Source organism: Apium graveolens, chromosome 4 (assembly GCF_009905375.1).
Source record: "Apium graveolens cultivar Ventura chromosome 4, ASM990537v1, whole genome shotgun sequence".
Classification (NCBI taxonomy): domain Eukaryota; kingdom Viridiplantae; phylum Streptophyta; class Magnoliopsida; order Apiales; family Apiaceae; genus Apium; species Apium graveolens.
The window spans coordinates 3,630,151-3,647,072 of record NC_133650.1 but is presented as its reverse complement, the minus strand read 5'-3'; the positions used below and the strand labels follow the sequence as shown (position 1 = coordinate 3,647,072).

General features: G+C 35.2%; 1 protein-coding gene and 1 long non-coding RNA gene across 9 annotated transcripts; one reads left to right on the top strand and one right to left on the bottom strand.

Moving 5' to 3' along the window:
* Positions 1-655: 655 nt before the first annotated feature.
* On the top strand, positions 656-3,485 carry LOC141716607 (uncharacterized). 8 transcript variants are annotated; one of them, XR_012573271.1, is made up of 6 exons: positions 656-803; positions 926-991; positions 1,468-2,566; positions 2,665-2,767; positions 2,864-2,981; positions 3,095-3,485. It is a non-coding gene; the product is annotated as an uncharacterized LOC141716607 (long non-coding RNA). The 8 variants fall into 8 exon arrangements; XR_012573270.1 differs by lacking the exons at positions 656-803; positions 926-991 and having other exon boundaries at positions 1,004-1,625; positions 1,806-2,566; XR_012573272.1 differs by lacking the exons at positions 656-803; positions 926-991 and having other exon boundaries at positions 1,015-2,090; positions 2,515-2,566.
* Positions 3,486-4,908: 1,423 nt separating this feature from the next.
* Positions 4,909-5,376, bottom strand: LOC141718195 (VQ motif-containing protein 11-like). Its single transcript, XM_074520574.1, has one exon. The coding sequence runs from the start codon at positions 5,374-5,376 to the stop codon at positions 4,909-4,911; it is 468 nt and encodes a 155-aa protein (XP_074376675.1).
* Positions 5,377-16,922: the final 11,546 nt, after the last annotated feature.

Genomic DNA, 16,922 nt, shown 5'->3' with positions numbered 1-16,922 from the left:
CTTAATTGGGACGGGACGGAGGAGTACCATTATTTGCATTTCAATCTTTTGCAGATTTCAAAACTTGCCGTCTGATTAAATTATAACTTTTATTTAGTTTTCTTATAATTTCGTGTTGTGTTGAAAATGTAAACACACATTAATGTGCCATTTTCATTTTACAAAATTGTTGGTCTCTGATTGCATGCATGTAAGTAGTTCAAGTTGTGTTTTTAATAAATTTCAGTACCATATTCGCCTTATCTCCGATTAAAGATTTATAATATACTAGTTGATAACCGTTGAGAAGCACGGGCCGAAATCAAAATATTAATATTAAATAATTATATAAATTAATTTTAAATTATAATTAAAATAAATAATAAATAAAATTATACTATTATTGCAATTTTTTTTGAAATTATATGTAGTTTTCATTACACTACAAGAAAAAAGTTAATAAACATCAACACATTAGACATCGGTCACTCATGCAACTGATGTTAATGTTCATGCCACTGATGTTAAAATTTTCATTAACATCAGCTCGCGTAAATGCGATGTCTTTCTATTTTAAAGACATCACTTATTTTAGAACCGATGTCTTAAATTCGCATAAAAAATTTGAACGCGCGTCATTTCAATATTTTCCTCCCTTAGCCAGAATCTTCCCCTGCTTACTACCAATTTTCCCCCCTTTGTCAATTTTTCGTTTCCCCCACTTTTTTTAAACAAATAAAAGAAAAAACATAAACGAAAACCCTAATTTCTTATACGGAGCTCGGATCTCACTCACCTGATTTGAAACTACAAAACTTGAATTTGTAAGTGAGTAAGCTAGAAAACTTCATATGTAAACTCGATTAATTAGTTAGATTAAGTTGTAAATTGGGGATTTTTAAACTCAAAACCCTAATTTTTTTTAAATTTTTTTTCTTACTTTTAGTTGGGGATTTGTTTGACTTATTTGTTCGACCGAGAATCAGTCTTTTGATGTTCGTCGTTTGTGTAGGTAATTTTTAAATGTATATGTACTTATATTTCATTTCATTGAAGACATTTTTGTTTAATTTTTCTTAGTATAGATACTTCATGTGTATAGAATTACCTATATAGAATCTTAGTTACGTTTATAGTTTAAAATGGTCAGAAGGGTAGCGAATTTAATCTTAGTAGCGTGAAAGAAGTTGAAACTTTAAAGTTTAAACTTACCAGATCATAATTTTGTGATTTCTTATATGATCTCATTTGCGTCTATATTAGGTGGTAGCTACTATGCAGTGTTCATAAAAAAAAATGACAATTTTGGCTATTATATTAGGTGGGAATGGGTAAATTTATAGGGTAGTGTGTATATAAAAAAAATGACAACTTTGGCTATTATATTTTAATTTTTTATGATAGAGTGTACATCATTTTAATTCATCCAACACAAACTTCCTTGGTGGCATTACCTATCACTATAATTCTCAGCCTTGAAAGTTGCAGGTTGTAGTTTATTTCTTATGATGAATTGTTACCCAAGGAAAGTGAAGGGTCATTTGAGTATGGTAATTATCAGAGAGAAGCTGAAGATTTGCGAGCTGTAGTTCTTCACTTTAATGGAATGAATCGTCCGGTAACTGCAGTTCTTGGGCATAGTAAAGGTATAAATTTTAAACTTAGGTAGTCGCTGTTCCTATAGTAATTAAGAAATGAAGCTAAGTTACCGCATAAAAAGAGTACATAAGTTTTTAGATCAGAATTTGATTGTTTGTGCGATCCAACTACTATAAATGTGTAGTTTTGGAAATTTACCACGTTTCTCACAAGAGCATTTGCTACAGGTGTACACATGCACAAACAAGTTGGTGATCAGGTCTAGAACAACCTTATGTTTTGATGTAGACCCTAAAGATGTCTTGATCTAGTTAATGCAGAGCCCAAGTCTGCTGATTTTTTATTGAATTTTTGATTTCTAATAGTCTTACATTACATATGTCTATTATTACAGGAGGAAATGTGGTGCTTCTTTATGCATTTAAATATTATGATGTCCATACAACATGGCATGGAAACTTGTCTTGGTAAAAGCTTTTTGGAAAGAATAAGAAAATATGGATTTATAGATGGTAAAACTGAACCAATTGAGCTTCAGATGAATTTTCTGTTTGTTTCTCTATAGAAACCAGTCTTGTTTTTGCTTGCTTCAATTTCCCAGTACTCGTTGTAAAATGTCTTTCACGTTCCAACTCTTCGTAAAAATTTATTATCAGTTGCTTGTTTTACCAAAGATAATCATGTCATATTTCTCTTTGCCCCTAATTTTATCAAATATATTGCTTACATTCTGATCATCTATATTAGTTAGTATGCTACCAGTCCAACAATAATGTTCTATTTTGGTTTTCTTCCAAAGAAATTGCTTATAGTATAGGTTTAGTATATTTAATGTATTCTCCAAACGGATCAGAGTGTTAAGTAGTACATGGTTTTCATAAGCAAAATGTTTTGTTATTTCAACTAGCTATACTTGTCTAATTAATTCACTCTCAGGTTGCTCCTTATGAACGTCCTGCTCTGAGCAAGGCATACTTATCGCCTCAGGGTATATCTAAACTCGTGCATGACATTCTTGTATCTCTTTAGTCTCCAGTTAATATTTTTCTTACTCAAGGTCTCTGTAATTGGTATACAATCACTCAGCTAAATTTCATCCTTTTTACAAGACCTGCAAGACTCCATGGCTTTCATGTATGCGCGGGAACTAGGGAAGATATAATGCTACCGGGGTGGTATTCTGCAAAAGGTAATGCAAATCATTTTTTTTCAACCTTCTGTACAGAGGTGTACCTAAAAATCTATTAATTACGTGAATCTAAGTAAGTTCAATTGTCCATTATAGGGATATCATTGATTCTTAGCACAGAAATAGTAAAAGCAGACCTTGCTTTAAAGATTTTGATCAGTGCAGCTGGACAGGTTTTAAATATCAAATTCTCTTTATTGCAACTGGTTCCACAGTAAGCACTTATTATCTATGCACATTTTTTCCTTTCAGCTAGTCCATCTATGCACATTTTTTTCCTTTCTCTGATTCCATTGTTTTAATGTTGTGTTGTGTTCTATTGTGTAGGCAACAAAACTAACAGATTTCGGTGTGCAAAAAACATGAAGGTTTTGATTGTTGGTGGTGGATACATCGGTCTTGAGCTTAGTGCATCAATTAAGATCAATGGATTAGATGTCACAATGGTTTATCCTGGACCATGTTTGTCATTGATGATCCAAAAACTGTCAAGGCAAGGCTTTTGTCTGTTCAAAATGTTTCTGAAATTGGCTGCAGAAACGTTATAACATACTCGAATATTGATCTCCCCAAACATTAGATAGAAAATGAATGACCTTTTTCCAGTATCTAAATCTGGGTAGTTTGGAGCCCATAGAATAAAATTAGTAGTAATATGCAAGGATGTGTAACTACGAATGCTACTGTTATTTTGAAATTTTATTATATGATTTAGGAAGCCAAGAAAGAGAGGTCGTAGGGGTCTTGGTACATTATTGCATTCTAGTAACCATTATGATCACACTTTTGATAAATTATATGCATACAAAAAATAGTGATATAAAAAATATACACACTTTCTCTATAAACTTCTTTTACATCACTTTTAATTAATATATATTGACACATAGATATCAATTTTTTCATTAAAAGTGATGTACAATTATTTTTTTGACATGTTCAAGTCTGAATTGAACATACCCTTATTTAGGATAAAACTGATGTCTATGTGCAAATATAGACATCATCTTTTACTAAAGAAATTAAAAAAATTGATGTTTAATATCTGATTTTACATCACCTAAATGAAAATATCTTATGTCTATGTGATAAAAAACATAGCTCATTATATGTTTAATCTATTGTAATAGGTGTAATTTATTTATTAAATAATTTATTTTTAACATTTTTTGTAAAAAACCAATGCATAGACATCAGCCAGTTTGCCAGAATCGATGTCTAAGCAAGTAAAGATATCGGGTTATGGCCGATGTCTAGAATAAACATCACCGACATCAACGACATCAACATCGGTTGCCAAACAGTATAGACATCGGCTAAAAACCGATGTCTATAGATATTTTTCTTGTAGTGTTAACTCAAATCTTATTAGAACAACAAACTTAACGTTATTATATCTTTATTGTCCGAAAAGACATAACTAATATTTTACAAGGAAACTTTAGTCATGTAATGAACAACACGGGTGACATATAATTTAACAAAACATTAAATCAACATTACTAATTAATTGCATATTAGATTTTTTATTGTTAGCTGGATTTGTATTTTTATATAGTTTGTGATCGCATATTTTTTTCTAATATTCTTCATGTATGCATAAATTTGCATTTGGTGCTAAAATAGAATTTTATAGGTATGAATCTAGAAATTATAATCTATATACGATTCCTTTTATATAAAAATAATATAAATATGTGGTATATAAGGATAAAAAAACGGGTAAAATATTACATATAGAATTAGAAGTCATATAAGAATCAAAAAAAGAAAAATAATGATATATTTAGAGCTGTAATAAGATTTAAAAAGAGGTGAAATCAAAAGTTTGTGAAACCTAAAAGGGTGAAACCAAATACCCCTAAAAAATGGTTTCCCTTATTGGTCATGTAGAAATCAAAAGAGATAAAGATAATATAGTTAGAGTTATAACATGAATCATAAAAAGTGAAACAAAAGGTGATGAAACCAAAGTGAAACCAAGGTGATGGAACCAAAATAAAATCAAGGTACCAGTTAAAAAGATGTTTCGCTTATTAATAAAGGTTACAATAATATGCCACATATTCTTATTTTTAATCCATAATATCTCAAATGATATTCAATTAGAACATAACAAAGCATAGTAAACTTGGTCTAATTTAAGAATCTGGAGATGTTGGGAACAAGGGAAGCAACTGGGGTTGAGGCTTGCTAGCAGTAGCCGGTGGACTAGGATACAAATAAAAGCCTTTATTCGCCATAACTATCTCCTCCTGTGGTACAAAAGCTGGCGACACTGATGTTCCTGGACTTGGACTCCCTCGTGCCAATGTTGACACAGGCGAGACATTTATCACTCTCTTTCCTGGTGCAAACGCAGACTCAGTTAGCCCATTTTGGTTCAATTGTAGTTGGAGGTTTCTAGCGTGTTCTTGGAGTTTGAACGATGGTCTTACTGGACCAATGTTAACAGGGTTGTGCTTCTCAACTGTTGGTCTGGCTCCTGTTAATTTCTGGACCACATCACGAAAGTTTGATGGGACAACATGAACACGGATGGCATTTTCTAGTTGCTGTGATTTGTTACTGTTTGGTTTGGGAGAGTAAGAGGAACTAGAAGAAGCCATGATAGAGATTGAAAGAGAGAATGTTGAAAATGATACACTTAGTTGATAAAAACTATTTTGAATGCAATGAGGCTCTAAAAGTTTATTTCAACTCTTGAAGAGAGACCATCTTGAATAATGAATTAGTTGCATACTCGAGCCAATATAAGCCATAATGAATTAAGTAAGACTTTTAAGACTTTTGTGTGGTCATGACTGTCAAACAGTTAAGTGACAGACTTGAAAAGATTGAGGTGAAAACAGAGGTTAAAAAGAAAAATAATAGAAATGGTAAAGTAGGGATTAACAAACACAATAACTACACACCTGATAAATATGCTCCTAGAAAAATCTATGTCAAGTGTGGTAGTGTAAATCATTTGTCTGTTAATTGCAAATCTGCCATGCCTACTTCCATGTATGTGCCACCTCACTTTCCTAACATGAATGCCTTGCCTCCCATGCCTATGAATGTTATGTCTACACAGAATATGAATGCACAGTTTGCTAATATGCCATTTGCACCTAATCCTTATTATGCTGCATTTAGTATGCCATAAATGCCATTTAGCATGCCTTACTGGAATAACATGTTCACTAATAGCATGCCATTCCCTGTTGATTATAATATGCATGATAATTCTGTTGCAATGATTGGTTTCAAAGGCCCAACTCAAATGACCAAGGATGAATCTGATATCCCCAAGTCAAATGAGATAAAGCCTAAGAAACAGAAAAAGAATGCTAACAAGGCAGGACCCAAAGAAACTTGGGTACCAAAATCAACTTGATTTGATTTTGATGTGTGCAGGGAAGCAGAAAGAATCTTTGGTACTTGGATAGTGGTTGTTCAAGACACATGATTGGTGATTCTACTCTGCTCACAGAGTTCAAGGAGAGAGCTGGCCCAAGTATTACTTTTGGAGATGACATCAAGGGTTATACTGTAGGATATGGCTTGATTTCAAAGGACAATGTCATCATTGAGGAAGTTGCCTTAGTGGATGGTCTCAAACACAACTTGTTGAGTATCAGCCAACTTTGTGATAAAGGCAACTCAGTAACCTTCAACTCAGAAGCCTGTGTTGTGACTAACAAAAGAAGCAACAAAGTGGTTCTCACTGGTGTGAGAAAAGGAAATGTGTACCTAAGCTGATTTCAACTCACCTAATGCAGAATCTGTTACTTGTCTTCTCAGTAAAGCAAGTCAGGATGAAAGTTGGCTATGGCACAAGATGCTATCCCATTTAAACTTCAAGACCATGAATGAGCTAGTAAAGAAAGAACTGGTTAGAGGCATTCCTCTAGTGGAGTTTTTTAAGGATGGACTGTGTGATGCCTGTCAAAAAGGGAAGCAGATTAAAGCATCATTCAGGAAGAAACTTGATTCAACAATTGAAGAACCTTTGCAACTGCTACACATGGATTTGTTTAGACTAGTCAATATGTTGTCCATCTCACGGAAAAGATTTTACCTAGTAATTGTAGATGATTTCTCAAAGTTCTCTTGGACATATTTCCTAAAATCTAAAGATGAGGCTAGTGAAATCATCATCAATCACATAAGGAAAGTCAATATTCATCCTGATTTCAAGGTTAGAAGAATCAGGAGTGACAATGGAACTGAGTTCAAAAATTCAGTCATGAGAGCATTCTGTGAGAAAAATGGGATTCTGCATGAGTTTTCAGCAACAAGAATTCCACAACAGAATGGAGTAGTGGAAATGAAGAACATATCACTTATTGAAGTTGCAAGGACAATGCTTGAAGAATCTAAACTGCCAACATATTTCTGGGCTGAAGCTGTAAATACTGCATACTACACTCAAAATATTTCCCTGGTTAATCAAGCAAGATGCATGACTCCCTATCAATTTTTCAAGAACAAGAAGCCAACTCTAAATTTTCTTCATGTCTTTGGTTGTAAATGTTATATTCTGAGAAATCAAACTGATCAAAATGGGAAGTTTGATGCTAAAGCAGATGAATGAATTTTTGTTGGATATGCTGTTGGTAAAGCATATAGAGTCTACAATCTAAGAACCAACGTTGTTGTGGAATCAATACATGTTGTGTTTGATGATAAAAAGATTGAAGGACTTCAAGATGGAGATTACCATGAGAGCCTCAAATTCGACAATGTGGAGATGGTTAGTGATGACAGTGATGATGAAAGTGATCAAGAAACAGTATCAAAGGTTAATGCAAAAAAATCTACTACCAGTGAAGTACAAAATTCAACTTCTGTCGAGTTGCATAATGTTTCATCCGTCGGGAGGCAATCTGCGTTATCCGCCGGGAGACAACCAGCTTCATCCGTCGGTACTCAAAATTCACCATCCGTTGGGTTATCAAAAGGAGCAGGAAGTCAGGATAGATCACCTATAGAAAGTTCCCCTTTCTCAAATCAAAGATCCACAAACTCAGGGGGAGTTTCTAACAATCAAAACTCAATCACACATCAAGAAAACAATGAGGCCTCTTCATCTAGAGCTAATCTACCTCAACAAAGAAAATTGACAAATGACCACCCCTTTGAGCTCATAATTGCTGATGTTTCTTCTAGAGTTCAAACTAGGAGAATAACTCAAGAAGAATGTTTATACAGCAGCTTTCTTTCAAAGGAAGAACCAAAGAAGGTAGAAGAAGCTTTGTTGGATCCTGATTGGATTTTAGCTATGTAGGAGGAGCTAAACCAATTTGAAAGGAATAATGTATGGAAGCTGGTGCCCAAGCCTAAAGGAAAGAATCCAATAGACACCAAATGGGTATTCAGAAACAAGATGGATGAAAATGCAAAATTCAGTTTCTACTTCTACATCTGAAGCTGAATATATTGCTGCTAGTAGTTGTTGTGCACAGATATTATGGATGAAAAATCAATTGCTAGACTATGGTTTGCAAGTTGAGAGGATTCCTATTTTCTGTGATAACACAAGTGAAATTGCCATCACTGAAAATCCAGTACAACATTCAAGGACAAAGCACATAGATATCAAGTACCACTTCATAAGGGAACATGTAATGAATGGTACTGTGGAACTACACTTTGTTCCAAGTGAGAAGCAGTTTGCAGATATCTTTACCAAGCCACTGGATGAATCCACCTTTTCAAGGTTGGTAAGCGAGTTAGGTATGCTTAATTATTCTTAAATCTGTATGAGATAATTTGCAAGTTGATAAGCAGCCAGAAATTTAATTGATTTTCCAGTCTTGGATGAAATTTTGGCTAAGTCAAAATTTACATCTCGACGGATGATCCTTATCCATCGAGTTTGATCATCTATCGGTATACTATTTGCTAATAAAAATCAATTATTTTCCTGGAATATTTTATGACTCGATGGATAACAGTCTATCCTCATTCGTCGAATTGTCTTAATCTCAGCCGTTAATTCCCTGTACATTATCCATCGAGTATACTTACAGTTTGTAAGCATAACACGACTGATAATGGGTGGAATTTTTACAGTTTATTTTTAAACGACTATTTTAGGCAATTTTAATTGGTTACTTTATTTTACTTTATTATTTTTTTTGCAGTTATTTTTTGAGATAGTATAAAAGCTTATTTCATTTCAATTGCTTTTCTTTTATCATTCTCAAATCAACTGCTCAAATTTTTTTCTCTTTCAAAGCACTTACTCTTTCTCTTCAAGCTCCCATTCTCTAAAAATGGCGCCCATTGTCAAGATTATGTCTCAAACTGGGTTTATTTATGAGAAGAACAATTTCACTGCATTAGTAAACAAGGGTATTCAGCAATCTGGTGACTATCACAAGATGATTGACTTTGTGAAGAATTGCAAGCTTAGCTATGCCATGCTGGAATCACCCACAATCTTTTGTGAAGTTGTTGAAGAGATGTTGACCACTGCTACATACAACTCAACAGATAAGACAATCACACTCACCATTAAAGGTAAAGAATTCTGTATCAATAGTGATGTTATAAAAGCATGTTTCAAGATTCCTGATAACACTGTGACCTCACCACACACTAACACTGATATAATCAATATGCTGAATTCTATGAACTATGCTCTTTCTACTTCTAAGTTAAGTGATATTAAGAGACTGGGCCTTAGGAAAGAATGGAGTTTTATGTGTGATGTAGTGACAAAGGTCTTTTCAGGTAAAGTTAGTAATTTTGATTCAGTCAATATCTCTATGCTTAACATGCTCTACATGCTAGTTACAGATAAATTCTATAATTTCAGTAACCTTGTTTTGTTTGAGTTAGGTTTTAAACTAGGGGAGTTAAATAAGAGAGGTAAGAATGTATATTATGCTAGATTCTTTATGATGTTAGCTAACCATCTCTCTGAGGGTATTGTGCTTGAGAACCCTAACAACAAATTAGATTATTGGGTTCAAGAGAGAAGGCTCATTGCAGATTTGAACAGGGTCAATCATCACAAGGAGGTGCCACTGTTCTATTTCCCTATAATGGAAGCACCTCAGGTAAGTGAGGTAAGTTCATCTATTCCTACCACTATTCCAACCTCACTAATTTCTTTGAGTTCTAGTGTGGCTATGGCAACTGTGACAATGACCCAACAGTTACCTACCCAAGCTACCAAACCTGCAAATATTTCAAAATCCAAATCAAAGAAAGCCCCCTCTGGTATCTCTCAAAAGATGCCAGTTGCAAAATCCACCAAAACCAAAGAGGGGAGTGTGCAGGTGGGTAAGACAGGTGAGGGAAGGGGTGAACATAAAAGAAACCCTGAGGACAAGGATGGAAAGTTGAGTGGTTCCCAGCCTAGCCACACTGCAGTTTCCCAACAAAATGCAGTGCTTAAAAAGGATAAAAGCTCATTTTTAGCTGCATCCTCCCAAAATGATGTAGTTATTGAACATAGCTCTCAACCAAGAGCACAGGCCAAGAGGGTTAGGGACACAAGCTCACCCCAAACTTATGCCAGAAAGAAGAAATCTAAAACCCTTGGGGATGCACAGGGTACACACACTGTGCAAACTGGTGCTAAAGACACAGTCACTGCACCTTCATAAATTCAGCTTGATGTGACTCCAATAAATGTGGAGTAACAGCCAAAATCTCTATTAATAGAAACACCTCAAACACCAAACTCACCCACAAACTCACTGGATGTGGATATGATAAATACATCAATTCCTGATTCCCCTTCTTTAACTTTGTTGGGGAAGCCAAAATCTAGTGCAAGTGAGCATCATCTTTTAGATGATTTGTTGGCTCACTTGCCCATTCTTTCAGGAACTGTTGAATCATCCGTGCCCAAAATATCTTCAATCAGCACAGAGTCCACAATAGTTTCCATTCCTAGTTCATTCATTTATACTCTCTCGATGGACATTGCTCATCCGTCGAGTAGTGATTGTATCCCGAGGGATAAGCTTAACAGCAGTTATCTGTCGGATAGCAAAACCACTCACCCGATGGATATCACTCATCCGTCGAGTATCTCTGCACAGCTTCAAACTTCATTTATTTCAAGTGCAGAAGAATTAGTGGTTGTACAGTCACTATTAGAATTGAGAGAGAAGAGTGTTTTGAGTGAGAGTCTGGGTTGCTCCCAGGAAAAAGGAGAGGAAATGAGTGAAATTATGCAATCCATTTCTTCAGGATTGGCAAAAGAAAGTGAGAGGAGTCCCACCTTAGAAGAAGAAGGTGAGGGTGTAAGGGTGGGGAGCCAGGGTGAGACCCTGATGCAACAAAAGAGAGAAAATGAGAGAAATACAGCTACTGGAGCTATAAGGATGGATGTCATTGCTAGTGAGTTAATGAATGTCCAGGATGCAGACAGGGAGGGACTATTTCAGCAACCTAAAGCTGTTATAGATTCCACCTCCCTTGATGCTGAGGCATTTACTCACCCTGTTCCAGCCTATAAACTTCTAGCTAAATAGGGCAATGACAATGCATAAAGGATGCTCAATCTGGTGCATACCACACAGTCTATGATAAGAGCTAAGGATGCCATCATAGCTTTGCCCTCTACAGCTGGTAATGTGGATTATGAGACTGGTGGCTCAGCTGATTTCTTTGGTGATGAAAGTGGGGATAGTGAAGATGAAGCAATGGACATAGGGGGAGAAGTAGGTTCCAGTTCAAGATCAGGTATGCCATCATGGGTATTTTTAAAGCACTGTGATGAGCACTACTTCAAGACAGCCCTGATCCAACTAATCAATCAGACAAATACTGCTCTTCAAACCACCTCAAATGCCAGCACCAAGAAGCTCCTTCAGGCACATCTAGCCTCTCTGCAACTTTAACAAATTCAAGGCTTCCAACATGCTAGGGATGTAAACACCATAAAGGGTGATATTGAGGAGATGAAGAAGGCCATTTCAGACAAAATGGACTCTAAGCTTCCAGAAGCTACAATGCTTGACATCAAGAGGCAATTAAGGAAAAATTCTGATCTTGCAACTAAGATAGATGCATTGGATATAAGAATGTCAGCCATGGAAGCATCTTTAACAACCATTCATCTTCATCAAGCCCAACAGACAGATTTACTTCAAAAACTGGTGGCTGCTCAAACCCCCTCCTCTGCTCAACTTGATGATAACAAAAAGGGGAGAAAGGACCAAGTGAGGGGGAGAAGCTTCAAATTCAAATCAATAAAGTAATTGTGCCCTCAATTACTATCTCAAAGCCACCAGTTACAAACAGTATAGATCTGATAAATGAAGCAACAACCAACATTAGAGCAGCTGAAATGAAGCAGTTGAAGCCAATCAACTAGGAGAAGATAGATAAGGATATACAAAAGAAGTTTGGACTACTCAAGGAGCTAGTAAAGTCAGCCATCCATCACTCTCAAGTCAAGCAGATTTCTGTGAATGAGATGAGCATGGACTATCTGGAAAGGGGATAGTCATCCCGCATCAAATCTCCAAAGGCTGAAATAATTTTGAAACCAAGGGTAAATTATCCAAAATTATCATTGAAGAACCCTTTGGATACTATGTATGAGACACCTAAGCCTAATGAAATGAAGCTTCTGTCAAGGTCAATTGCTTTCTACAAAGATCCAGCTGATTCAGCTTCCAAAAAGAGAATTGCTAAAATTTTCATGAATGGGAAAGAAATTTGTGTTGTGGTCGGAAATCCTCAATTTGCTCAAGCAAAGAGAGAAGAAAAGGCTAGATTGAAGCAGGAAAAGAAGCAAGCTGCTCTAGACGCTAAAAAGGCTAAATAAAAGAAAGAGCAAATTTCTATCTTGGCCAAGCTACATGCTGTAAATTCATCACAACAAATTCCTGCTCAACCATCTGAAATCATTGAATCTCAAGATCCAAAGAAGCAAGTTGAACAACAAAAGAAGTCTCCAAGAATCAAGGAATTGGCTAAAAGAACCAAAAGGAAACTGGACATTGTTCATAAGGAATTGGAGAATCAGTTTCCCAAGGAGTCCACTTCAACTACAACTCAAACATCAAAACCCTCTGTGGTATTTGAAGATATCAAGGTGGTGGATCCTTACAGGAATATTCATGGTGAATCTATTGTGCCTAAGGATGAGCCAATAGAATGGGAAAACATACCAATTCCTGATTTCAATTTACCAATCCTCAGCAAGCCAAAAAGAACAAAGTCAAGAGCAGTCAAGAAAGTGAATTTGACACCTCTCAAATCTAAATCTCTAGTCAAAGCTCAATCTAAAGTCAACAAAGGAGATTATATGTACTTGTGTGACATCAAGGAGTTTTCTGATCTAAACCTCTATCTAGATGAATTAGATGAAGTGAGAGGAATTGATACATACAGAAACCTACCTGAAAGGTTAGTGTTCAAGTACAAGGGAGGAAAAGAGATTCAGTGGCCACTTCACATGATCCTTCTAGAAAGCCAAGCTGTACTAATTAAGGTTTATTCATCTTTCAAGAAGAACTTTGTGTTTAATGTTACTGCAAGAAGATTGGTACTGAAGAAGATTGAAGAACTAAGGAGTGTTAGAGCAAAAGATGCACTCCCAAAGACTCTAATCATCCCTTACACAAGGAGAAGAGTGCATCTAAGGCCCTACTGGTTGATGAAGTTTATGGATGACAAAGGAGTGAGAAGATTTTTCAGATTAGAAGACCAATTGAGCATCTCTAGCAATGAGACTCTCTTAGAAATGCAAGAAAAGCTAAATCTCTCAGAATCTGATGAACTGGAATTTCACAGGCAGCTCCAAAATCAGATTGAAGAAAATAACAGAAAGCTTGGAAAGAGATCCAGATCTTCAAGAAACTAGATAAATCTGCTCAGGCTAAAGGAGCATCTTGAAAATGACTGTGAGCAAAACTTTGTACATTTTGTTAATTGAAGCACTTTTCAGTATTATCTACTTTCTTTTAAAGTTATATTTTTTAGGGTGTTTTGTTATCATCAAGTATCTCTTAATTTATGGCTACAATTCCAGTAGACATAAATTGGGGGAGATTGTTGTGTATATGTTGTGTACTTGATGATTTCATGAACAAAACACCTTGGTAGATTTTACTTAGTGAAAATGTAGCACTCGACGGATAAAGATTATATTCCCGACGGATAACTCATTTTAGTCCCGACGGATGATGACTTATTATCCATCGAGTGAGTAGCTTATGTAACAATAAGTCTGTAGCACATTTCTGCATACACATTGTTTAGAATCTGTAGTAGTACTTAAGTCATGTTGACTTTAACTAGATATGCAGAATAGGTTGATTAATTGTACATAGATGATGTCTTGTAATTCTGCATAAATGAAATGGAGTCAAGTGCCTGATTGCTACACGACGGATAAACAACAATGAATTCGACGGATGATCAACAACCCGACAGATGATCAAAAACTCGACGGATGATCATAAACCCGGCGGATAAAGAATTCAAATATCTGTTGATAGTGACAACACAGTCACATGCTTCGAGTGTATGCAAATGAAATGTGTTAGCCTATTCAACTGGGTTTTCGAGAACAAAAAAGCATTGCCATTTCCATGCTATTATGAAGATATTCAAAGATGCTGGAATAGAGTAATGAAGTAGCATTGTATTAGACTTGATAGTTTTTGTTTTATTATCCAGTCTTATTACTTTGTAATCTTGGTGATATATAAACCAAGAAGCATCAATAAAATAGTAAATAAGGAACTAAGCAACCAAGAGAGAAACATTTGTAAGCTGTATTCTTAGCATTTCTCTCGTTCTTAGCTGTTATCATTTTGTAAGCAGCTGTGAGCTTTTTGCACACAGAGTTCTCTTGATATATATTATGTATCTCTGGTAGAATCATTCAAATCCACCAGAAAGTTTTTAAAGGCTCTTGTTTCTAATTACTTGTGTTTTGATTCATTTCAAGTAACTATTCCGCATTCTGCTAATCAATTCACACTTAAATATATATTTGAGTTAGAACATTTTTATTAAAGAAAAAGTTTCAAGAATTCCATTCAACCCCCCTTTCGTAATTCTTGTTACATTATTAAGGGACTAACACCTTCGGGCTCAAATCCAAGTCAATCTTCAAAAGCAACTGACAGCAAAGAAAAGGAGAAGAAAGGAGATGAAAAGACAAAGGAAGATGAGAGGAAGAAAGGGGATGAAAGAAGAAAGAAGAAGAAGGAAGATGGTTCAGGAACACAACAACAAACCCTACAAATCCAAATTAATCAAACCTAACCCACTAAACCTTTTAGCTCAAACACTCAACCACCTCTCACCTCAAAGCCAAAATTTCTATACAAGCCAACTTCAAACTCTCTTCTCAAAATCTCAATCACTGCCAGCCAAACTAGCTTAAAGAAAATCTCAACCCTACATTCATTTAAACCACCAACCAAGATTCACTTCAAATCTATTGGGAGAAAAACAAAGAAACTGCAAGTTATGGAGAGATCTCTTTGGAATTGTTATGATCAATCTAACTTTCTGCAACTAAATTGGTGCCTCACAGATGAAGAGCACTTTCAATAGCTAGCTGAAGAAATAGTCAGAATTTGGGTTATATCCTATACAGAAATCAGAATTTATTATGATGATGGTTCTTTCACTTTACTTGGTAGTGACCTAATGGACACACTTTCAACCACAGAATTCAAAAGAGTGATCAGTTTGATGAAGGATAAGAATACAATCACAAGGGCTTGGAAAGCTGTATTTTGTGTGTGGGTAAAAGAAAGGGATGAGAGAAATGCAAGGACAAAGGCTGAAAAGAAAGAAAGAAATAGGAAGTATGCAGAAGAACTTGCAAGAATTGAGAAAATATCAAATGAGCTTAAAGCAAAAGGGATGAGCAGACTTTCAAAAGATGGACATTTTCAGAATATAAAGGTTGGAAGATACTATAGATTTAGAGCTGGTTACTTAAATGGTTATTCATTAGATGAGTGGCTCAAGCTTGTGGAAGCTCTAAGAGGAACTGAAATTATAGAAGAAATTGAAGTGTTAATATCTCTTAAGGATCTTATTAGAAAGGAGCCACACTATGAGGATTTTTTATAATGAATGCCTTGTTAAAACTTCTATAACCACTCAATGTTAAATATTATATTTTTGTCAATTTTTACGTAAAGAATTATTGTCATCTTAGTTTGGGGTTAGTCTTGTTAACATGAATGAATTTGTGATAAGCAATCTTCTCACAAATTGGGGGAGATTGTTGTGCAAGACATGCATGTACTATAACAAGACTAAGTCAAATTGACAGCCTTAAGTAAGTTGTATGATCATCTTTGTTTGCATTTTGTAATCACTTAAGTCTGTAAAAGTGTAAATAGATTAGACTGAAGTATTTTTCTGTAAACAGTCTCAAGCCTAAGAATGAACTATGAAAAAAGATCATGAAGATCATGCCTTAGAGACACTGTGAAAAGTTTGGAGTTGAATAAATCTGTTTTTGGAAAAACATCCTAAGTCAAGAAATCTACAAGTCACAAATTAAGTCTTATAGAGAAGTCATTCGAGAACTCCAGTATGACTTATTGAGAAGTCAAGAAAATCTTATAAAAAAGTCTCAGAGATATCGAAAAGCCAAAATGAAGACATGAAGATTGGAGATATCGACAATTCAAATTTTCATTAAAAAATCTCTTAAATATCGATAAGTCAAAATATCACTAGAGATCTCTGAGATATTGACAAGTCATTTATTCACTAGAGAACTCGGAGATATCGATAAGCCAAACGAAGACATGAAGATTGGAGACCTCGACAAGCCTAATTCTCTTATAGAGAACTCAGAGACTTCGATAAGTCAAAATAACTATAGTGTAACACCCCCAAATCCGGGGTCGGGGATCCGGGTTGTCACGAGTTCCATTTCCCTTAATAACACCCAATCTTAATAAATAATCGACTACTCTGTACTGTGACCCCACCATTAAACACACACACCACAAGTTATAGCCTCAGAGATGAATATCCAAAAATAATCACAAGTCGTTTTTATATGCCAATGCACCTTAAACAGGTTTCTGAATAAACTTACATTTCTTTGCCATTATTACAATTCATAATATACATAAGTCTGGTACATTATTAGTTGAAAACTTAGCCTATTGGTAATTTCTACCTCAGCTACAGCGGCCTCAACGCTTCCAGA